The sequence below is a fragment of the Pteronotus mesoamericanus genome, unplaced genomic scaffold (assembly GCF_021234165.1).
Source record: "Pteronotus mesoamericanus isolate MK-2021 breed Mesoamerican mustached bat unplaced genomic scaffold, CSHL_Meso_final contig_27, whole genome shotgun sequence".
Classification (NCBI taxonomy): domain Eukaryota; kingdom Metazoa; phylum Chordata; class Mammalia; order Chiroptera; family Mormoopidae; genus Pteronotus; species Pteronotus mesoamericanus.
In genome coordinates, this window is record NW_026555115.1 from 27,103,434 (window position 1) to 27,128,370 (window position 24,937).

The 24,937-nt window shown below is 35.8% G+C and overlaps 1 protein-coding gene across 5 annotated transcripts in view; it reads right to left on the minus strand.

Moving 5' to 3' along the window:
• STXBP5L (syntaxin binding protein 5L) overlaps nt 1-11,735 on the minus strand; it is a 402,439-nt gene extending 390,704 nt beyond the window's left edge. For all 5 annotated transcript variants that reach the window (XM_054575243.1, XM_054575242.1, XM_054575241.1 and 2 more), the window contains exons 1-2: nt 11,611-11,735; nt 10,319-10,515 (exon numbers count right to left, since the gene is read on the minus strand). In XM_054575243.1, coding sequence (XP_054431218.1) covers nt 10,319-10,507 — 189 coding nt within the window. In that variant the 5' untranslated portion in view covers nt 10,508-10,515; nt 11,611-11,735. The remainder of the gene's footprint in view (nt 1-10,318; nt 10,516-11,610) is intronic.
• Nucleotides 11,736-24,937: the final 13,202 nt, after the last annotated feature.

Genomic DNA, 24,937 nt, shown 5'->3' on the forward strand with positions numbered 1-24,937 from the left:
AAGACAATTCAAATTTCCAAGAGAAAATGATATATTACCAATATAGTCATACCTCAAAAAATTAAAAATGGAACTGCCTTATGACCCAGCAATTCCACTTCTAGGAATTTATCTGAAGAAAACCAAAACATTAATTCAAAAGAATCTATGCACCCTTGTGATCATTGCAGTGTCATTTACAATGGCCAAGATTTCGAAGCAGCCCAAGTGTCCCATCAGTAGATGAATGAATAAGAAACCTGTGGTACATTTACACAATGGAATACTGCTCAGCCATAAAAAAGAAGGAAATTTTATCCTTTGTGACAGCATGGGTGGACCTGGAGAGCATTATGCTAAGTGAAACAAACCAGTCAGAGAAAGACGCATACCATACAATTTCATTCATATGTGGAATCTAATGAACAAAATGAACTAAAAAGCAAGAGAGACTGACTCATAGATAGAGCAGGCTGACAGCTGTAGAGGTGTGACTTAGAGGGGTTAGGGGGTTGAGCAAAAAGAGAAAAATAAAAGAAAGAACTCATGGACATGAACAACAGTGTGGTGATCGCTAGGGAGAATTAGGGTTGGGGGAGGTGGAGGAGGGTATGGGGGGATAAATGGTAATGGACAGAGACTTGACTTCGTGTATTGAATACACAATACAGCGTACATATGATGTGTTGTAGAAGTGTGCACCTGAACCCTGTATAATTTTGTTAACTAGTGTCACCCCAATAAATTACATAAAAAGGAAAAAACTGAAAGCAACACATGAAGAAACAAGAAAAACGAACTCGTAGACAAAAACAATAGGATGGTAATTACCAGAGGAAAGAGAATTGGAATAGTAAAGGATAAAGGGGTCAAATATACAGTGGTGGAAGATTTGGCTTTTGGTGGTGAGCACAAAATGCAATATACAGATCATGACGTACCGTCTAATTGTACACTTGTAACCTACATAATCTTATTAACCATTGTCACAGCAATAAATTTAATTTAAAAAATAAAAAATAAAAGTAATCCTTTCATTATATTAAGAGGATTAAGAAAAACTTGACCAATAGACTTGGTATTGAGTTAGCTTTGTTGATCATACCCCAATGTTCTTTTATCCCAGTTCCTCATGATCAAACTGAGTATCTGAATTATTGTCAATATCATAGTTTTTCCTGCATCACTCTTGCCTCCATTCTTCCAGGTTCTGTAGCTTTCATCTTGAATCTTAATCTCTGCCTATTTTTGATCACACTAAAGCAAGAAAATACATTTAGTGAAATTGTATTCAGTGACTACGCCCTATGCACTCCCTCCATGTATCTCCTCCAGACTCAATTACTTTCTTAGTATGATTCATTCACCAGCCTGGCCTAATACCATATACAATGTTCTCCTCAAGATAGACATTTGCTAAGGATATTATTTCATCTCACATACTTTTGTTGTATTAAATAATCTATGTTTGCCAGGATAGAAGTGATTGAAAAGGTTTAGAAAATAGAAGTCAGACTACTTCAGCATTGTAAAAATATTTGCAGTGATGCAGACCAGACAATAATTTTTCTTCTGGAACTTAGTTAAAATTAGCTGGTTTAGCTGATGTCATATGGTTCAGATAAAAAAATTGGAGTATTATATATAGGCAGCTTGCATCACTCAGACTAATACAGACACAAATGAGATTCCTATAAGGTTTTTTGAAAATTAATTTTATTTATAATTTTATTTTTGAAAAATAGTTTTATTTCCACAGCAAATGAAATTTTGTGCATTTATACAATAATACCAAATTCATTTGCTCAGTTGAACTCTCAGAAAAACAAAAGTTACTTCAAATCTTTTATTTACCTGCTAGAGTTATAGCTGCCTTCTAGAGAATAGTATGTGGAGGAAATAAAATCTGTGTATTTTCTCAAAAAGGAGAAGAAAAGAAAATAAAAACTGGAGAAATAGTACAAATAAAATTAGCACAAAAAATTGTTATACTTAGTACAGGTGTTTTCAAATATATTATTTCAAGTAGATAATTTTACTAAACAGTAGCGGTTATATATTACATATTATATATAATTACATAACACTTTCAAATTATTTTGAATTACTAATTATATAACAAATTCAAATCAACAAATATGAATTGTAGGTTCTTGATCAATAAGAATTTCTCTTATGTAGGTATTGAAGCAGACCTGTTTAGCAACATATTGAAATAACTTTAGATACAATGTTGCTTTAGAAGTCATAAACGGCTATAAGAGGAAAAAGTCGCCTCTAACAGTTATTAGCTTGAGCTTGTCTGGCACTAACAGCTAGGCCATGGTGTTCTTCCACAGAACATGAACTATTTCACACACACACACACACACACACACACACACACACACACAAATCAAACAAGGATCTTCTATGACCATGTTGAAGCAAGACAAAAACAAAATCACTTCAGGATTATGTCTGGGTACTGATAAATGTAAGAACCTTGCATAAACCACACTAATGATTAAATGTTCCCCTCATCCAACTAATATAACTGCTGCTTCTTTAGTAATTATAGCTTTAGTCCGTGCTCTTCCTTTTGCCTCATAGATAAATATTCTTAGTTTACAAAATGATAGAATTGTCCCCTGCTTTCTGACAACAGTTATGCTCCTTTGAACTTTCCTAAAATCACCTAACACAAGCTCAAATCCTGCAACAAGCCCCTTCCTAACACCCTTACTGAGATGTCTCATGGTTGGTACCCTGTGGTGCATGATCTCCCTTGCTGTGATAAACCGAACTTCCGCAGTATTTGGTTGATAAGCACAAGCACTGCATTTCCTTTCAAATATTCCAAAACCCATCCTACACATTTTTTGACCAGTCTTTTTAACCTGAAATTTAAATCAGTATGATATTGGTATGAGAATAGGCAGAAAAGTGGAAGAACACTGTTAACCCAGATACAAATCCTAGCATACAACAGAAGTTCATACATGACAAAGGAGTATCACAACCAGTAGGAAAAGAATCAGTTAATAAATGGTATGATAAAACTAATTGGCTACTTGAAAAAAAATCACTTTAGAGCTACATTGTACACCGAAACAAATTCTCTAGATTGAAAAAAGTTAAAATATAAAAAATTGAAGAACCAAAAATAAAATAAAATAGAAATGAATATTTAATCAAAACTGGATTTTAGAGTCATTTCCTTGCTTAGGGGATAAAAAGGAAGGGATCAAAGACTTAATTATACAAAAAATATAACTGTCATTATAACTGAAATCTTTAATAAAGATCATTATTTGACATGAAGGGCTGCTACTTGAAATCTTTAATGAATACAAAGTTATTGCTATTAAACTAATATGTAAATGATTTATAGACTATAATGTGGGACACCAATACAATTATCCTATCATTAAAAGTAAACTATGGAACTTAATCCTATGATTTTTGACAGGCACATCTTCAAGTGAAGGCAGAGAAGTATACTAAACTTAAAAAAAATAGGAATTTGTTTTAAATAATCCTATGGATAAATTTGGAAATTATGTAAGATGATTTTAAATTAGCTCTATACTGAGACATAAACAAAGTATGACAGCACTGTTTTTAAGAACATAAGAACCACCATATTAAATAAGACTAATAACCCAATTTGCTGACAATACACTAGCATCAAAGCACCTTTTTGTGAGAAAGTGTGATTGTCTTCTATCATAACTTAAAAAAATTATAATCATACTTCCTACAAGTCTTTAATCCCTTACTCAAATCTGCCCCTGTACCCTAGGATAAGCAAAGTAGAGAACCTAGAGTACTGAATAATTTGGCTTTGAATTTTAGTTCTAAAATATATATATATATAAATTATAATATATATAATATATATATATTAATTCTATATGGTTTTTAAATTTGTTACCATCTCAATCATAACAAGGTAACTTAATTTTTATGGTTTCTACCCATTACTATTATTAAAGATGCCCTTCCTCTACTGTTCATTTTAGTAATAGGAGCATGAAGTCATTGTCAATGCTTTATCCATAATAAAGCATATTATCCTGTAGTGTCAATTGTACTACCTTTTATTCTGCCAGTTTATAAGTATAGGATGAGACAAGTCCACCCATCTCAGGGAATCTTGTATAGTTCTTTTAATGAATGACAATTGAGGAAATGAGGAATTATGTTAATAGTCTTATGTTAATTTCATTTACAGAAACCCCCAAGTAAAAAAAATGTAAACTTAGAAGAATGTGGAGACATTAAAAAACCTGAAGAGATAATAGGCAAGCATATCTAGGTACTTAATTTTCCTTTCATCTTTCCAGGGTCCTGGAAAGTCCAACTCTTCACAGTCTATACCTATGTTTCTGATTTTATACATATTTATCTAGCAATATCTGATATTATGCCTGGTATGAGATCATGACTACAAATCCATTTCCCTGAAGACATTACACTAGTTATCTTAATGTTGTCACTGACACCACAACCATGTATAAAAAAAATAGTTTAAAAGTGTTGATGAATACTGAATTGCCTAATTTAAGAGTTTATTAGAAACTTTAGGGGTTGTGCCATCTGATTCTGGTGATATATTTATTTTTGTCTATTTTGTTAATTAGGTCTTGAACATTCCTAGAACATCCTATGTGTTTGTCACTGTCCATCTAATACTTCTGAATTGTCCCCCTATAAAGATAATTGGAAAACATGAATGTTCCTAATACCTTCTTCAGTAAAAATTAAAGCAAATTTAAATGAATCTTTCTATGATCTCCTTTTCCATATCTTTTTGAAAATTATATACCGTGTTCCTAAAGTGGTGACATTCTTTCACTGAATGGTTCCTTGCTTTTACGTAATATAAAATTTATATAATAAAAGCATTTTTTTAAAAGGTCATTCAAAATAGTATCTAGTTTGTTCTTAACATATCACTCTACCAGAGTGATTTTAAGCCTTTTTCATCTATGGCACACATAAACCAATTACTAAAATTATGTAGCATATCAAAAAGTATATTAATTTTTTGCCAATCTCACAAAAAAATAGGTATAATTTTGATTCATTCACACTAGATGGCTATTGTTGTGTTGGCTGTCGTCATTTTTTTTTATTTGACAATCTAAGGGAAAAGAGGTCACTACCTCTGACTAAACAATCAGGCACCACATATTTTAAAAATTCTTGCTGCACACCAGTTGAAAATCAATGCTTTATCAGCTTTCTTGTGCTCATTTACTAATTCACTCATTCAAAAAATATTTGACTGCCTTCTATGTGGCAAGCACTGCTCTATAAATTGGTGAGACAGTTGTGAACAAAATGAAGTGCCCCCCTTTTGGGGTTACATTGTTAGAGGAGAAGCAAATAAATATATAATTTAATAACAGGTACTAATAAGTGTTATCAAGAAAAAAAGTTATCAGGATAAGGGTTGAGAATAAAGGGAGTGAACAGTGGTCAATAAAGATCTCCCTGAGAGGATAACAGCTGAATTAATAATTGAATGATGCTCTGACTGGTGTGGCTCAGTGGGTTAGGCATCATCTTGCAAACCGAAAGTTCACCAGTTTGATTCTTGGTCAGAGCACATGCCTGGGTTGCAGACCAGGCCCCTGGCTAGGGGAGAGAGCGTGAGAGGCAGCTGATCGATGTTTCTCTCTCACATCAATGTTTCTCTCCTCTTTCTCCCTCCCTTTCCCTCTCTCTAAAAATAAATAAAATCTTAAAGAAAAACAACTTAATGATGCAAAGGGAACAAGTAATGTAATCATAGGGGCAGGGGACATGCTTCATATAAAGGAAAAGAGAAAAGGCAAAAGCTTTGAGGCAGGAAATCATGTCTGAGAAGTAGTAACGTACTTGGTAAAGTAACAGAAAGAGTAAAAAATAATGTCTTGTCAGTAGCCAAATCTTAAGAGTTTTAGAAGACACAATAGGACATGGTTTTATTTTGAAGAGAAATGAAAAGTCATGAGAGTTCTGAGCAAATATTGCATGATATGATATAAATTTTAAAAGGATTTTTCTATCTATTATGAGATAAGATTGTAGTGTGACCTGAGTGAAAAGAGAGCACAGGAAATACTTAGAGTAGTACTCTAGGAAAGAGAGGTGGTGGAAGTAAAGAGATATGGTTATATTTGGATGGAAGCAAAAGTTAACAAAATAGTCTTATCCTCTCATAGTTTCTGTGTTTACTAAGGAATTTACCATGTTGCCTTGTTAAATAAAAAAGATGAAGCAAAAAAAGCACTGGATTTGAGGCTCAAAGGACAGTATGCTAAACTTAGCTATGTCTCTTAACAACTAACTTGGAGACCTAAGGATATAATTTTAATTCTCTGGCCTCAGATGTCTTATCAGTAAAATAAAAATATTAACACTTTCCTTGCCCTCCTTACAGGAGTGTTATGAAGGTCAAATGAGATATCTAACACTTTAAGCTCTGTAATTTTAATTTAACCAACTTGCTAAATTAAGTAAAACTCCGTTCTCTTTGTAAAACAGATTGATACTGATGGTTTTTCACTGAATGCTTGAACTAGTCAACTCTGTAGCTACAATACTCTCAACATTCAGATGCTCCCAGCCTAATTAGGTGTGGGTTAGTTGACTATAGGAATGAATGTATATATGTATGTTATATATAATTATTGTCATTTCCATTAATTTTTTAAATTAATCAACCAACCATGCATATATGCTGCTTCATTCATAAAGTATATCAAGTGTCTACTATAATGGTTCTCAATACTGAGTGTACATCAGAATCTTCTGTGAGGCCTCTTTAAAAAATGCACGTGCCTAGGCCCCATCCCGAGAGATTGTGATTCTCTAAAACAAGGGTGGAGCTAGAAATCTTTCTCTCAGACAGACGGTTGAGAACCACTGGCCTGTTAGGTAACAAACACCTATCGGTGATAAGGAAACAAAATATATTTGCCTCTCAAAGAGTTTATAGTATAATTACAGTAACAGAAAAAAAATTTTAATCATAACAAGGTGCTACATTAATTCTCCAGGTATATGCCAGGTGCTATAGGAAAACAGAGAAGGGCAAAAACTCTGCTTGCGGCAGGTAGATGAGGAAGAGTAGTCTCAGCTTGTTTCACAGAGGCAGTGTTTGGCCTTTGATGTAAAGGGTAACTGGGAATTCTCCAATTACACTAAAGCTGGAAGAGATATTCTAGACAGAAGCAACATACTGAGAAAAGAGAAAATATGGTGCTTTCAGGGAATACAATATGCTTAGGGAATCAAGGAGATAAGGATGGAAAAGTGAACAGGAGCCCTTTCTGAAGAGAATCGCATAGAGATGAAGTACTTTGAATTTTATTGTATAAAGCAGTGGTTTCAAATTGTTTCATAGAATTCAAATTCATAAAAGGCAGTTCATGTATGTCACAAATATGTGAACATGAACATTCAAATGCATACATACTAAACTTAAAACAGATTGTAGTAAACCAATGCATTAACCTGGCTGGGTTTTTTTGCTGATGATGAACCAAAATTTCTTCTACCATTTTTGTGGTTTTTAACTTCATATAGAAGTATCACTGATTATAACAGCAGTAGCTTTGTACATTTATTTTTTTAAGGCTAGTAAATGTTTTACTATCTGCTTATAGATAATATTACACAACAAGAACCAATAATAATAATAATGCAGTAAGTATAAGTATATACCTATAGAAATTGTATAATTTATTATTATTTACTTTAAAGTGTATGCCAATTAACTATCATATTTATTTAATAAATATTACTTACTAGAGTTTCATATAAGACTTTTTTGTGGAGCATCATTGCTCTAGAAATACCAAAACGGAATTTTTATCAGAGAAATGACATAATTAACATTGCAATTCAGAAATAATAATTATAACAACAAAAATGAATTGGACTAGGGTAAAACAAGAAGTGAGAAGATCAATTAGGAAGTGATTTCAAGAGACCAGGCAAGAAAATATGATGGAAGGACAAGGAGTGGAGACGGCAAAACAGGAGAGAATTTAATGACTATTCAGATAACAGAGAGAAGGGTGGTTTTCAAAAAAGCAGATTCTAGATTTATACTTTAATTTTGACCATGTTAAAAAGGTACAAGTATCCAGAAGGTGCCAGCTTCTTAGTACTCAGAATAGAATGTTCTTTGCACATTTAATCAGTGAGTCCAAAAGAAGTCCCCATTTTAGCAACAGTGCTAATTTTGAAATTTCATCATCCATTTTTATATATTTTATTATAGTCCCGGTAATGTAAACCACTCATTAAAATTAACTATATTCCTACCCAAAGATGCCATAGTACTTTCCCCATTTAGTAAGATTTCAATACTATTAGTGTTCAGCTTATACAGCTATCCCTATTATTTCTTTGAATACTGTTACCTAAGGCTATTACAACCCACTGGTGATAGTCATTCCACCAAGAACAAAGTGATTTTAAAACTTTTACAGTAATATAAATATACATTTTATTGCCTTTTCCAGTTAATATACTGCCTTCACCTAATTGTCTTGTTTCATCTTCTTGATAACCTTCTTAAGAAAGAAGGGCAAAAATACTTAATACCATACTACAGATGAGAAAATCCAGGCTCAAGGCAGATAAAAGTGTTTGCCAACATTATTTGGCTGGCAAGTGGCAGAGCTTTAAATAAAACACAAATTTTCCTATTCCAAGGCCACTGCTCTTCCTACGACACCATGACTATCTCTTGTCTGAATCAATAAGAAGATGACTATAATCCCATTTTCCTCTCTTGCATTCACTCATTTCTTCTGAATATTTTTATTTAAAACTTCCCTCAACCAGCTTTATATAACCTCAACAGCCTAATGCCATTTGGTTTCAGAAGCCTACCTTTTCTACACCCATTATACATCTACTAAAACTCTCTTCCATCACTACCACATTCACGAACTCAGAGAATGTGAAAATTTTTTCAGAATCTTGAAATGGCAATAGTAATACATCAAATATTAGAGAATCAGGGCATAATTCCCTTGCCTAGCAGTCCAAATTTGATCTCTAGGACCCTTTTACATATTTATCTCATGATCAGTATTTAATCCCTCCCTGATCTGACAAAATATCTATTATTTCAAATTTAAGACAAAACTGTATAATATTTTGTACAAAATTGTATTGTATACAAACTTCACAGCATAGGTTATAATTTAATCTATTTATATAACCTAATTATAAATAAATGTACTTTTATGTAAACTAATTTACAACATTTTAATAACCAGGGAGTTAATGTTTTATAATAACTCTACTGGGAATGGAGACTAACACAATAATTAAAACTTACTTTATTATACATAATTTGCTTACTACAAAACCAATTTTAGTAATTTTAAAAAACCTATCTGAAGTGTGTAAAAATTTAATACTTAATTTCTGTGATTTCAAAAATTTACTGTTTCTTCATATGCATTTGAACACATTTATAAAAATATATTTATTTATATCATATAAATGACTTAATAGTTTTTTATTACACAGGTCAGGCCAAAAGCACACTCCTAGGACACCATAAAAAAGGACAATAAAAATTACAAATCATTCTATTTCAGAAAATATAACAATACCTCTATATATTAACATAATGCTTATTTTGTAAGTTCTCATCTCTCTCCATCAGGAACTCTCTTCTGCTTGCTCATTAGAAAGTTCAACATTAAAGTATAATTACCTAAAATGTTTCCCTACTAAACCAGAACACAGGCTACTTTTGAGTTTTTATGAGTATTAAAAGTTCTTATTTATTAAACCCATGACATTTGTTTGTTTGTTCATTTGTTTGTTTAGAGTTCAAGACTCTAGAAGTGTTTTTATTCAAAATTTAAACAACGATTTTAAAGCAATGCCATTCGATCTTTTAAAATGGATATATTCATCTAGCTGTTACCTACTTGATTGTAACATCTTGATAGCTGAACAGTGAAGTAAAATAACAGTTTATTTGAATGACATCACAGGATTAACCAGAATGACGATTTTTCTCCTTCAATTTACGACTTATACATAAATATTACATCAAAGATTTTCTCCACTATTGAACCTTAACATTATTTGCAAATTCTACTTTGTATGTTTGCTTATTTCCCCCTTAAACTACCATTGCTCTTTAAGTTGATGCTGGAATATCTTTATTAATTCAAACTGACCTATCTACAGAGTTCCCCGTACCAGACTCTCCGATGCTGGCATCCCAGCGATTTCCAGTCCTGAGTGTGTGTGTATCTGTGTTAACAGTTCTTTCCTCACAACAGTAAAATAAAAAAACTAATAGGTTTTAAACCAATTCAAAACTTACCTTGCAGATCTGGAAATACTCTGAAGTCAGGGTTTCCTGTATCTCTTCTCTGAGAACCCCCGCAGCCCCTCCTGAGTGCACCGAGCCACTTCCAGCCCCACCACCACTGTTACTGCCACTGCTGCTACCACTGCCAGGGGAGGACGCAGTTAAGCCATCCAAAACTTTTCGGAAATTAAACTTCTTCATTTTTTAAACTGTTGAGAAATTCACAGGAAAGGATGACTTAACACATGTAATTATATCCAGGTTAAAGTGTTTAGCTTTTCATTAGTCAACGCAGTAGCCAGTCCCCATTTTACTAGCATTGGCTATAAAGGACCAAAGAGAGATGGGGCGGGGAACGGGAGAGGGGGAGCTACATATTGTCAAATTTTAATTCTAAAAAGCAAATCTTAGCAAAAACACACAACTCAGAAAACAACAATATATTCTCCTCATACATCAAATTTTCAAGGGCTTTATCGCCAGCTGTGGCTACGCTTTATCAGCAGTGGAGTAAAAATAAAAGGCAGTGTCATCGTCGTCATTAGCATAGTATCATCATTATTATACAATCAAACCAGAATCCAACAGACCAAGACTGTCTCCCTCCTAAGGGCGGGCTTTCCAACTGAGGTTCAGCTCAGAATATTTTATTTTCAGAAAAATGGTGTGTGGGGGGGAGGGGGGTGGGGGGGTGGGGGGGGGGGTGCGGTACCACCACCTTCCTGGCTGTGTCCCCATCGTCGTCAACGCTCTCATTATTTCAATGGGAAATGGGGGGGACGCTTTTTCCATTCCCCACCTCCAACAACCGGACCCCAAAGCATCTGCGGGTGACCTACAGCAAAAGCTAATGGGAGGGGCGAGTGGCGGCGCCAGCTGCCCCCGCTTCCCCCTCCCCTCTACCTCCGCTATCCCTCCTCCCCTTCCCGCGTCTCCGGCCCCCTCCCTCCCGGCTCTGCTGCGACCGCCGCCGAGATCCCCCGCCAGTCTGCTCTTCCCGCAGCACAGCAGTGGCTCTTGCGGGACAGAAAGCAGTGGCGGCGACGGCTGCGGCCGGAGTCTCTCCTCTGCCAGCTGAGCGCACACAGCCGCGGCTCCCGCGGCCCCCCCGCCCCCGCCCCCGGCCGAGCGCCTAGGCGCTGGGCTCTCTCCCGCGGACGCGCGAACACACAGACGCTGCCGCGCAGACATCACGCGCGGGCGCTCATGCTCACAGACACACACACACAGGTGTGAGGGAGCCGCGGCTGGACGGCGGCGTCCGCGTCCCAGAGGGATGACTATCTGATTCCAGACATAAGCACCTTCCTCAGCCGTCGCTAGCCGCCTGTCAGCCGGGGAAGCTCAGGGTGCAGAGAAAGGCTGGCTCGCACGCGCTAGTCCAGCCCGGTGCTGGCCGCTTCTCCCGTCCGTTCGGTGGCGGCGCCTGGCGCTCTCCGAGGTCCTAACCGAGCAGTCAAGCTCCACCACAGGCTCCGCCCTCCCGCTGTGGGAGGCAAGCCCCGCCTCAGGCAAGCCCCGCCTCCAAACCACCGCCTCTGTCCCCCCACCCCCTCCTGCCCAGGGAGCCAAGAGCCCCTGAAAGGGGCGGAGAGCAGCTTCCTCTCCAATCCTAGACTTGATAGGGCCAAGGTCCATGGTTGCAAAACGCGGAAGAAATTTGGGGATAGGCCACAGGAAAAGTCCTTGAAAGGGGGAGGGAAGAAATTGGAAAGGTAGCTGAAGTATTTGATTGACAGAGGCATTGGCCAGTATGCTGGGCGGCAATGCTTTAGGGGTTGTAATTGGCGCTACCTGTTGAAGGACGCTAGTGCGAATCAATAGAATGCCTGGAAGCGTGTGAACTTAGGCTATTGAGTCCGAGGGTTTCGGAACGTTTGTCCCTAGGTATGGCTCTGGACAATTTTGTGAATTGACAAGTGTTTTCCAGTTAATCACCTTTGTGAGCCTCTTCCCGCTCTCCAAGTGCAAGTATTGGGCTCCCTTCGCTGCTCTGCTACTTGCATAATGGTTTAATGGGTGACCTCAGCCAGAGGGAATTGTATTTCAATTGAGTTTTGGGATATACTGTATAGCCTTAGATACTAAATAATTATTCACCGTGTTCCCTCTAATACGTAGAATTACCCCTTCCTCCCTTTTCACATATACATTCAAAAATTTAAAAACAAACAAAACAAAAAAAACACATTTCTGTCCGGTAGACGGTGTCAGGAATATATTTTAGGTTTTTTCTGAGTCACAACAACCACTGAAAGATGCACTATTCGGTGCAGGGGTTTTTTTGTTTGTTTTTTTTTTTAAACAGCATCAGGGTAGGAAGATTCGGTTCTAAGTCCTGACGCGCTCCTGAATTGGGGAAAGTTAGTACCTGATTTCTTTGTCTGTGAAAATGAAGGGCAGCCCAGTGGGCCATAGCTAGCTGTAGACTTCAATGTGGGCAATACAACAGAGCTCATTATTATTATATTTTAAAAATTTAGAATGACATCGTCTTTTTTTCCATGTGTGTGGGGGGGGGGGTGGAGGCGGCGGGTAGGAGGGATAAAGAGGGAGACCTGAAAGAGAAATGAGTTGCTCAAGGTCACTTATCAAGGAAATGGCAAAGATGGAATAAAGCCCAATTTTTCAGATCCTCAGCTCAATGCTCACCTTCTCCTTTTAAGTTTTTCAGTACTTAATGTACTTTTGAATCCTCCCAAAGACCCCCAATACTGCCTGGTAGTCTCTCTTTGTGACAGCTGGACGATAAAACTTTCAAAGGCAGGCGTACAATTTTATATATATATCCTATCTTGTTTATCAGCTAGCACAATTTCACATAGAATAGGGACTTACAGGGTCAACAATTGGCTTAACGGTTATTAGTAAAAGGTTTATGAGACGGTACCAATATCCTGTTTGGGCGGGGTAAAAATAAGGGTGCAAACAAATGCCCTGTCTGATGTTAACTGGATTTTGGGAGAGTTCCAAACAGTATATTGGATTCCTAACAAAATGTATCTTTGTCTTTACAATCTTTCTATAATTTTTTTTCCTTTTCTTCTTTCTGGCCCATTTCACCTCCAAGCATGGGTGCCTATTAAGGCTAAAGTAAAGAGTTTGCTTTCCTCATTTTTTGTCCGGCTTTTCTTTAAATGGCTGGTGGGGTAGGGCGGGGTTGCTCTAACTCTGTGGGAAGTAGGTATTGTTGTCTAAAATAATGGATTTAAATGTCTTCCTTCCCTTCATCAGGAAGTCTGTTGGCAACTATTTAATTTTCAAGTGAATGAAAACAAGCCTATACCAAGTGGTGGTTTGGGCTTTTGGTAAGAGTGAAGGAAAAAAAAAAAGCAAAACTAGAATATCCCACTTCAGCAAAGTGAGATATAATTTTTGCAAGAAAACCCCTTAAAGCACCCATCACTAACACTGCAGAATCTTAGCAAACGAGGTGGTGATTTTTATTCTAAGAATTGGGGGAGAACTGAGAATTAAAAATACACAAAACAGATTGACAAAAATTCTGTTTAGGATCCTGAAGGGAATTCATTGGCCTACTTGACTTAAAAAGGAGGTGACTGTAGATATCCTTTCAGATGGGACAGCAAATAAGAATAAAAGAAAAAGCCAAATTAGAATATATGTGTTTACAAACAAATACATGAAACCTAAAAATAAAATATGATTAGAATGCTGGACTGTGGACTCTTTGGAACTATTTTAAATATCTTAATTCCTCCGCAACAGATCTTGAATAGCAGAGTGCTTCATACATAGTAAGTACCCAGTAAAACTAATTTGAATAAAAGATAGCAAGTAAAAACCTTAGCATAATTGCAATCTCATAGAGTGAGAGAACCTGTGGATGGAGAATATTGTGATGCTAGTTCACAAACTGTAAGCAAAGAAAACAAATGAGCAAGAAACAGAGTGCATTTTGTGTACGTGAAGGGGCAGGACAAACAATTATAACCTAAAAATCTTGCTAGGTGAGAGAAGCACAATTAAATATTCATGGAAAGAAATTCCATTCTTAATAAATTAAAGAGAAGTAAGATGTAAACCATCTGGTAAAGGGAATGAGGCGAGACCATGAAATATACATGATAACTAATATAGGGGTCTTTAGAATTGGGTCAGATAACGATAATGGAAAGCTGTGATAATTTTACTGCAAACTAGAAGACTGCCTCATTGAGAGGAATTTCTGATAAGCCATAATGTCTTCCTAAAATTACAAGTATGAAGAACTGCAAGAGAGAAAAATAGAGTCTAAGCTTAGGCCTTGGAGCAAAATCATGAGATTATTCAAACAAATCTAATACATTGGGAAGATTATTAGAATACATGTAAAAGATGCATTACAATTCACTCTAAAGGATTGTGATGTTGTATTCAAGCCAACAGTGAGCCTAATATAAGCTGCTTTTTTACATCCTAAAGATAATGAACTAAATGTACAAAGTTTGTACATCTTTTGCACTTCACACAAAGATTTGCTAAACTGACTAGGCTTGGAGAAAACAAAGCCAAACTTACTGGGGTTAGAACTTCAACATGTGAATTCTGGGGAAATGCAATTCAAATAATAACAAATGACAATTAAATTCAACATTCTTTGAGCAGAGCATCTGCAATAAGTTGGAACTGGATGAACTGTTTTACATTTAGTTTCTCATATAATCCTCATAACAATCATGTATGATAGCTATCGATAACTTTATTTTATAGGTTAAAAAAATAGAAGCAAAGAAAGGGTAAGCAGTATGCCCAACATCATAAGTTTAATGCAGTTATTTTCAACCTTTTTCATCTCATGGCTCATAAACTAATTATAAAATCTGTGGCACACACAAAAAGATATATTTTTTGCCAATCTGACCAAAAAAAATAGGTATAACTTTGATTCATTCACACTAGATAGCTATTGTTGTGTTGGCTGTTGTCATCTTTTTTAAATTTGACAATCTAAGAGAAAAGAGCTCAGTGCCCCTGACTGGTCAAGTATTGCATGTTTTAAAAAATCTTGTGGCATACTTGTTGAAAATCGCCAATTTAGTGGGTTGTAAAATAGAAATTTTGGTTCGCATAATCCCAAAGCTCTTTCCTCATGCTATTAGCTTTCTTTGGAAAAACCAAAGAAGTCCTATTATTTAGTTATTTGTTATTAGAAAAGGGGATTATTACAAAATTTAGCTTGCTTCCAATCAGTAGATGATTGGATCAAAAAGTAATGGTACATATACACAATGGAATACTACGCAGCAGAAAGAAAAAAAGAACTACTAAACTTTGCAACAGCATGGATGGAACTGGAGAGCATTATGCTAAGCGAAATAAGCCAGGGGGCTAAAGACAAATACCATATGATCTCACCTAGAAGTGGAACCTAACCAACGATACAAAGATGCAAGGAAAATAAGACCAGCAACACTGAAAGGAAAAGAAATCAGCAGAGATAAGAGGGAAGAAGAGGGGGGCAGGGAAAAGGAAGGGAAGGGGAAAGTCAAGGAACATATAGCAAGGACTCATGGACAAAACCAAAGGGGAAGAGCTGAGGGAAGGAAGGAGGGAGGGGGCAAGGGAAAGTGGAGGGGGGTAGGCAGAGACAAATGTATTTGAAAAAATAAATTAAAATAAAATAAAAATTAAAAAAAGAAAAGGGGATTATTAAAAAATTTAAATATTAGAATACCAGAATTTTTAAAAGGGAAAAGAGCTGCTAAGGAGTTCGGACACTAGAACTACAAAGGAATTTTAGAGATGGGGAGTGAGTACTAGAAGCAGAGAACTTTTGCGATAGTAAGCTAATAGAAGGTTCTTATCTCACAAGAAATCTCAGTATACTTTGAAATATATTGAGTCCCAGGGAGTATCCCACTGATATAGAATAAATCAGTAACCCAATACCTAGTTGGATGTAGAAAGGCAGTACTAAATTGCTCAGAGAGGCGGTAGTGTCAGAGAATATCAAAATATCTGGAAGGAGAATTTCGGTAGAGAGAAGGTGATGACTCAAGGCTTACTGTAAGTCCAGGATGGTTATTATTAGTAAATGTGGACATTTCTAACCTGCTTGCTATGAGGTACCAAGTCTTGGACTGAGCTAGCTAATTTATCATTTACTTCTGACTCCTCCGTCAAGTTATAGCATCATCTTTTATTATTTGCCAGTCTAGGAGTTAGAGTTTTATTGAGAGAATACCGTCAAAATACAGGTTCCACCTGTATCCTTTCTGGCAAAATTTTGAAGAGGATTAGGAATTCTCTTTCCTTCCCAAATCTTCATCCAAACTTTTTTTGACCTTCTTATACATTCTTCATGAGGGGTACTGGTTGATAAGTGACAGCTTTCTGTCCTATGGCAGGAATTAGCCATATGAGTATTAAAATACCTTATTCAGCCTACTCCAAGACTGCAATGGGAGAAATCACTGGGTTAATTAAATAATGTCATAGCTCTCAAGAGTTTCAGATAGTCAGGGGCCATTTGGATAGACCCAAAACATACAAAGCATGGTTCAATGCACAATCAAAGATAGAACTGCAAACAGAACTCATCCCTTCTAGGACAAAACTCAAATATTTGCTATTAAACATGTAATTAAAACCAGCTCTTTGTGCATCTTTTAAAATAGATTTTTCACATATCAATCCATTACATTGAAATATGGAAAGAGAAGGGTTTTGTGCTGGGACAAGACCAAGTTTTCTAGCTGGGGCACTAACATGTCCTTTTAGCCTCTAAGTTATTATAAAGGCTATTATAAGGAACAAATGAGATGCTTATAAAAATGATTTGCAGACCACTTTATAAATACATTGTTACTCATTATTTTTTGCTTAGTGAAACAGTTTATAAGGATTGACGTTAGAGTTGAATCTACTTTCCCATTATTATTAATATAAAAGTCTCTTGCATCTGTGGATTGACTGCTGCTGAAATTGAAGGGGAGTAAAAGGATTTGGACTAGATGAATTTAGGTTCTTTCCAATCTAAAATTCTGTCTTTATATGATTTATTTATCAAAGTTCACTGCATTTTCTACTTCAATACACAAAGCCTCATTGAAAAGGTAATTAATAAACGAGTCAGAGAGAGACAAATACCGTATGTTCTGACTTATATGTGGAATCTAATGAACAAAATAAACTGATGAACAAAACAGAAACAGAGGCATGGATACATGGAACAGACTGACAGCTGTTGGGGGGAGGAGAATTGGGGAGTTGGATGAAAGAAGGTGAAGGGATTATGCAAAAAAAACATATATGTGTGTATAGACACACATGTATGTATATACACACACACACAGTGTGGTGATAGAGGGAAAGGAGGATGGGTGATAGCTGGAGATGGGCAAAGGGGGAGAAATGAGGATGTAAAGAGACTTTGCTTGACACAATAAGTGCACAATGCAGTGTGCAGATGATGTTTTATTGAGCTATACAGTTGAAACCTGTATGGTATTGCAAATGGATGTCACCCCAATAAATTCAATTTAAAAAAGGAAAAGAAAAGGTAATTAAAAGAGAATCTATGTAGGTACCAACAGATGAACTGAAGTCTACAGAGGAATCCTAAGAAGGATCTATCTACCAATGAGAGATTCCTGGAGATCACATTTTTATTAATATTTACAAGCATGTACATGTATATCTGATTGTAAAAGTAAGGTATGTTAATTACAGAAACTTTAGAAAATATAAACATTTATTTCTAGTCCTCTTTAAGACATTTTTAAACAAATTGGAAGTGTCCAAAATACATCATTTTGATTTCTGTTTTATTTTTAACTAAACATTTCTGTAATGAGTTTTCCAAATTTCATTAAATATTCTTCAGAAATACATTTGAATATCAATATTATATTCAATCATAAAGATATTTATAAATGTATTAAGTCATTTCCATATTATTGAATATTTATTCTCATATGTAAAAATAATAGTGAACTTTTTATTCCTAAATATGCTTTGCTTATTAAAAGTTTTATAATATTAAGTCCTCAGACAGGTTCTCCTCAATCAGATTTTGTTATAGAGGATATTGCTATGTCAAAATAATATGTTTTTATTAGTTTTAAATTTTATTTTTAAAAAGTTGTTCCAATTTATAGCCTCCTTAAGACCTTAGGTCTCTGTAGAGAACTCATGTTACAATGAACCTTTTCAAGGGATGTCCCATACCACCTACATTGACATTTTTTGTTTAGATGTTAAAAATATTCAGAGAGTTTTAAGATGATAAGAATTGGTAAGAACAGTCAACTAAACTGAGCAGAAAACACGGCAAGGTAAAACATGTAATTTCAGTAAAGCTTGTCATTTCAGTTTGAAGGAAGAAAACATAAAAGTTTTTATAGAACTTCAAGGTTAGAAAGATACTCAGTCTTTCATCAACTGACTTATTTCACTTAGGTTAATATTCTCCATTTCCACCCATGTTGTCGCAAAAGGTAGGAGTCCCATCTCTCTCTCTTTCTTTACTTCTTAAATACAGATTGATTTTATTTAATTTTTTAAATGTCAAAGTTAATTATAAAATATTAACAAAATTTAAAACCAATATAAAGTCTCAGCAATTAAACCAACATGACACCAGCACAGAAATAATCAAGTAGATCAATGAAATATAATGAGTATTCTAGACACACATATATGTCTATCAATGTATGATTAATTTGATGTTTCATATCAATGGGTAAAATAAGGCTTATTCAACAAATAAGGTGCATGGACCACTATTACTTGAAATAAAACAAATATAGAGCCCTATTTCACACATTATACAAAAAATATTCAGGTGAGTTAGAAATCAATATGTAGAATCTAAGGACTATATATGACCTCACCTAAAAGTGGACTCTATTCAACAAAATAAACTAACAAACAAAATAAACCACAGGCACAGAAACATGGAGCAGACCGAAAGTGACCAGAGGGGATTGGGAAAGAGGATAGTGGTGGAAAGAAGGGGAAGGGACTAGACAAAGAACATGTGTGAATGACCCATGGACATGGACAACAGAGAGGGAATTGACTGTGGGAGTGGGGGATGGGGGTGGGACAGGTGGAGGGAGGTAAAAGAGTAAAAATAGAGAGAACTGTAATAGAATAAACATGATAAAAATTAAAATAAAATACATAAAATTTAAAAAAAGATAGTAATTCACGTTTGATTTCTAAATTTAAAAAGTAGTAACACAAACCTCCATTCAATTATATCAAGTTAAATTTTACTATGTTATGCTATTTGAGGGGAAAAAAAGAAAATAAGAAAAGAGAGAGCTTAAAGGGCAGAGAAAGAAATATATAGGAGTGAACAAAAATAGGTTTACAGTTGTGAATACACAAAACACAGTTTGTTTTCATAGTATTTATTATTATATTATTTATTTGTATTACAATGGTAAACCTACTTTTGCAAACCCCTGTATATAGACCTAAGGAAGGATAATTTTTGGAAGGAAACCAAATCTTAAAAGAATATTTAAGACTTTTAAAAATAGTTTGGATTTTTGCCACTATAGACTAAATAGAGATATGAACACTTGGTATTTGTTTGAACAAATGAAGCTGAGAGCAGGATTCAGACCACAGATCATAGATTCTCTAACCTTGATCTAGACAATAAAAACTACCAAGGCATTACAGTTTTTCTTTGGCTTGGGATATGGAGACAAATGGAAACAATCCCTTTTAGACCCAGCCTCTCATTTCCTCAAGTTTTGATTCATCATGACTTGTGATGATTGTGCCAGTTTAAATAGGAATGTGCCTTTGTTTTCATGATGGCAATCATGAAATTTAATAATGCCATTACTGAATTACTCTTTGATAATGGCTAACAAAAGGTTAAGATGTGAATATTCCAAAAATATTCATATTAATTGTTAGCTGTGCTAAAATTGGCACACTAGAGTTTTAGAGAATAATCCAGGATGCAAGCATGATTCTGCTTTACTAACAAGAAAACTCCCAAAACAGAGTCATGTGAGTGGTAGGACAACGACTTCTTGCCTATCCAAATCCTTTAAGTGGGTCCTCCCTGGCCATGCAGGATAAGCTTTCCATTTCAATCAGTACCTTGGCTAGCTTGGGCTGGCAAAACATTGACATTCTCTTAACCTTGGTCATACTGAAAAACTTTACAAGTATTTTTTCAGTAATAGCCAGAGTGATTTATGGCTTCTTCTACATCTCCTCAGTTAGAAAAACAGGTATTATTTCTCTGCTCATTCTTTTCTTTTCATTATTCCCACTCTGTTGTCTTTAGCCATAATCCCTTTTTAATGCAAATATTACTTTGTGTTGCATAGTTTTTCAAATGTGTCTGTGTCTAATGTGCTTTAATTGTGGAGACCAAATTTCTTCAATTTTCTGGGACAGTTTTCTATTTAAAAAATTCTGTACCATTGTTCTCATAAACCATCAAAACCATTTCAAACACTATCCAATTCTTCAACAAAGCACTGTTTTCCATGATGTTTTTTTAAATATTTGAGTGGCAAACCTATGGAGGAGGGAGATACACAATAGAGTATTTTTCAGAGCAGGAACTCTGATTTCAGACAGACTTGAGGTTGTTACTTATTGTGTGTGACCTTGCACAAGTTACTTAACATCTTTGCATTTCAATTTTCTTATCTATTAAAGAAAGATAAAATTACCAACCTCATAGGATGTTGTGAAAATTAAGTGAGAGAATTCTGGCACTCAACACTCTGCCTGGCACATAGAAAACCCCCTACATATGTTAGCTATCATTATTTTTCAGCACCAAAGTCTCACATGAGTATTGGTGGTCATAAAAGAATTATGAAATTCTTGAAAAAAATGTAATTTTATCATTCAAGTAAAGGACACTAACATGAAAACTACTAAAATGCTGTTTGTTATGATTTAGCTGGGTATTTGTAGCTTAATAATTAAATAGTCCTTTAAAAAGGAAGTCTTTGTAGAAACTGTAAGTTCGGAGGAGTTCACTTGGGAAATCCCAGAATGGTAAACCTTAGAAAATAGGCAATTAAGTTAGTCATAATATCTGTTTAATAAACACTATATCCTTAAGTCATATCTTAATGAGAACTGGTTAGCAAAATGGGACAAAGAAAAATGTATTCATAGATCAAAGATAGTTGAATATGTTTACGGGTTTTCAACATGAGAACCTTATTCTTTCAAACAGAGAGAAAACCTATGAACTCAGACTCTCTCTGCCCATCCTCCAGGATGGAGAAGAGTTGTTACTGTTTTTGTTTGCTTGCTTGTTCTTTTTTGCTGTTTTTGTTTTTCTTTATTAACAACTTTTGAATATTGGAATAACCATTGGCAGCTATTGATATTATAAAATTTTTCCTGATAATCCACATAAAATGCTCAGACTTGCCAAGAAATGCTGTGAAAAGACTGAAAAGAATAAACAATTATTAAGCAAACTGAGTTCTTTAAACAAATGTGAGGGGAATAATATGACATCATTTCAACAGCAAATGATGAAAATGACAATGCAAATATTGTATTAAGTAATATACATCTTTGTTGAACTTTTTATTTCTCTTCATGTAATTGTATACTTTTAAAAAAATTTTTTGTAAACATTTTATTTATTTATTTATACATGTTTATTCTATTACAGTTGTCTCAATTTTCTGAGACAACTTTACCGCCCTCTACCCATCCCATGCCCACTCCCCGCTCCCACAGTCAATTCTACTCTGTTGTCCATGTCCATGGGTCATTCATACATGTTCTTTGTCTAGTCCCTTATCCTTCTTTCCACCACTGTCCTCTTTCCCCATCCCCTCTGGACACTTTCAGTCTGCTTCATGTTTCCGTGCCTGCAGTTTATTTTGTTCGTTAGTTTATTCGGTTGAATAGAGCCCACTTACAGGTGAGATCATACAGTATTTGTCTTTCATCAACTGGCTTATTTCACTTAGTTTAATATCCTCCAGTTCCATCCATGTGGTTGCAAAAGGTAGGAGTTCCTTCTCTCTCTCTCTCTCTTTCTTTCTTCCTTAAATGCAGATTGATTTTATTTATTTTTTAAATGGCAAAGTTAATTATAAAATATTAAAATAATTGAAAACCATTATAAAGTCTCAGCAATTAAACCAACATGACATCAGCACAGAAATAATCAAGTAGATAAATGAAATATAATGAGCATTCTAGAGATAAACGTATATATCTGTCTAACGATATAATATATGATTAAGTTGATATTTCAAATCAATGGGTATAATAAGGCTTATTCAACAAATAAGGTGCATGGACCACTATTACTTGAAATAAAACAAATGTAGAGCCCTATTTCACACATTATACAAGAACTATTCAGGTGAGTTAAAAATCAATATGTAGAATCTAAGAAGTTTTAGAAGAAAATAGAACTAATATTTTTTATGACCCGAAGTAAAAATATTCAAACCCAGAGTTATAAATATTGACAATATGAGTATATTAAACATTTAACTATATAGTAATATACATATAAAAAGTTAAAGGACAAGGAATAGAATAGAAAAGTATTAGCAACACAACTAAAACATGGTTAATAGGTTTGGGGTTTTTTAGGGAAAAGAGTTCTACAAACCTTAAATCAATAAATGGATAGAGAATACCAAAAAGTCATTTAAAGCTTCTTTTTTTTAAATAATAGAAAAAGGCAAGAAATATACTAAAACACGTTTAGTTTCAACAAATAGTAAAGGAAAAATTAAAATATATCATTGTCACAATCAGATTAATGAGTATTAAAAATATTGGTAGTATCAAGTATTGGTGACTGTGAAAGGAATTAGGTATTCATAGAACTTTTTCTTCATCTTAAAGCTGTCCCTTTAGCATATTTTGCAGTGCTGGTTTGGTGGAGGCATATTCTTTTAGCCTTCTTTCTCTGGGAAATTCCTTACTTCACCTTCCATTTTAATTGAGAGCCTTGCTGGGTAGAGCAGTCTTGGTTGCAGACCTTTGCTTTTCATTACTTGGAATATTTCTTGCCAGTCCCTTCGGGTTTACAGGGATTCTCTTGAGAAGTCAGCGGCTAGCCATATTGGGGCTCCCTTCTATGTTACTACCTCGTTCTTCTTTGCTTGCTTTAGGATTCTCTGTTTGTCTTTGATATTTGCCATTTTAATGATGATGTGTCTTGGAGTGGGCCTCAATGGGTTCCTCTTGAATGAGACCCTCTGTGCTTCCTGGATTTGCATGACCTTTTCTCTCCTCCTATTAGGAAAGTTTTCCATCATTACTTGATCTCCTGACTTTGTGGTGTGAACTTCTATGATTGGAGACCACTGTTTTTACTTACTGGATCTGACTCTGACGATGTCAGATGTTGACCCTGCCTGACCTTAGACAGTTTGTTCGAGACTTCCAGTAATCTACTGTTTGTGGCTGTCTCCTTCAGGTGTTCATCTAGGTACTCTGCACTCAGCAGGCTGCCTTAGACAGCTCAGGGAAGGGCAGAGTCCCTCCTGGGGGTGGGGTTATTGGGTCCACTCACACTTCTGCCATATGGGGGAGGAGTCCATACCGGGATCCCACCAGCTGCTCTCTCTGCTCTCTCTCCAAAGCCTCTGTCCCCAGTCTCTCCTCAAGTATTGCCAGACGTCTCTGCACCCCCTTTAGCCTGGGATCTACTGTCTGTTGCTGCCACTCTGTACTCAGCAGGCAGCTTAGACAGCACAGGGCAGGGTAGAATCCCACCTCCAGGTAGGATATTGAGTCCTTTGATGCTGGTGCCGCTCAGGGGATGTGGTCTCTTCCTGGGCAAGATGGCCGCTGCCACATGGGGGATGAGTCAGCACTGAGATCCCACCGGCTACTCTCTCAGTTCTCTCCCCAAAGCCTCCCTCCCCAGTCTCTCCTCAGGTGTCTCCAGCCCACTCTCCCCGCCTTTGCCAGAGACCAGGGTAAGTGGCTGCAAATAAAAATTTATGTGTTGGCCCTTTAAACAGTTCTTTACCTCTCCAGCTGCCTGTCTCTGGCAGAGAGCAACCCTGCCCCTTTTTGCAGCTGGCTGTTTTCTGTGCACCTTTTGGGCTCTGGTGCTGCGGGCTAGAGATCCCTATTTTTAGTTTAGACCCCGCTCTTCTTGAGGGGTGGGAGGGCCAATCCAACTGGCTGTTTCAATATCCTACTGGTGCTGCCACCTGTGGGCGCCCCGCCTGCTTTCTCAGGTCTCTACCGCACTCCTTACCAGATCGATTACTTTAAAGCCGAATCCTCTGTCTACAAGGTTACAAGGCTCCTCTCTTGCCATTGTTCAGTTGTTTGTTCCAGGTAATTTCTCCACAATTTAGTTGTAATTCCAGGTTGGTCCTGGGAGGAGGTCAGTGTGACTTCCACTCAATCCTCCACCATCTTGATTCTCCTCCTAATTGTATACTTTTTAATGTAGGTTGTTCATTGTATATAAAATTGTGATTTAAATTTTTCACCATTAGGAGACTTGATGTAAGCAGTTTACAAATAGAAAATAATAAATCTTTTGTAAGAATAAATGCCCTGATTTGTAAATTTTAAAATAGGGTTCCCATATTTATATCATCAATTCTTATAGAGATTTCCACAGTCCAGGAAAAGAAGACTTTAAGAATAACAGGTAGCAGCTACAAAAGCAGGTGTTCCACAGGGTGT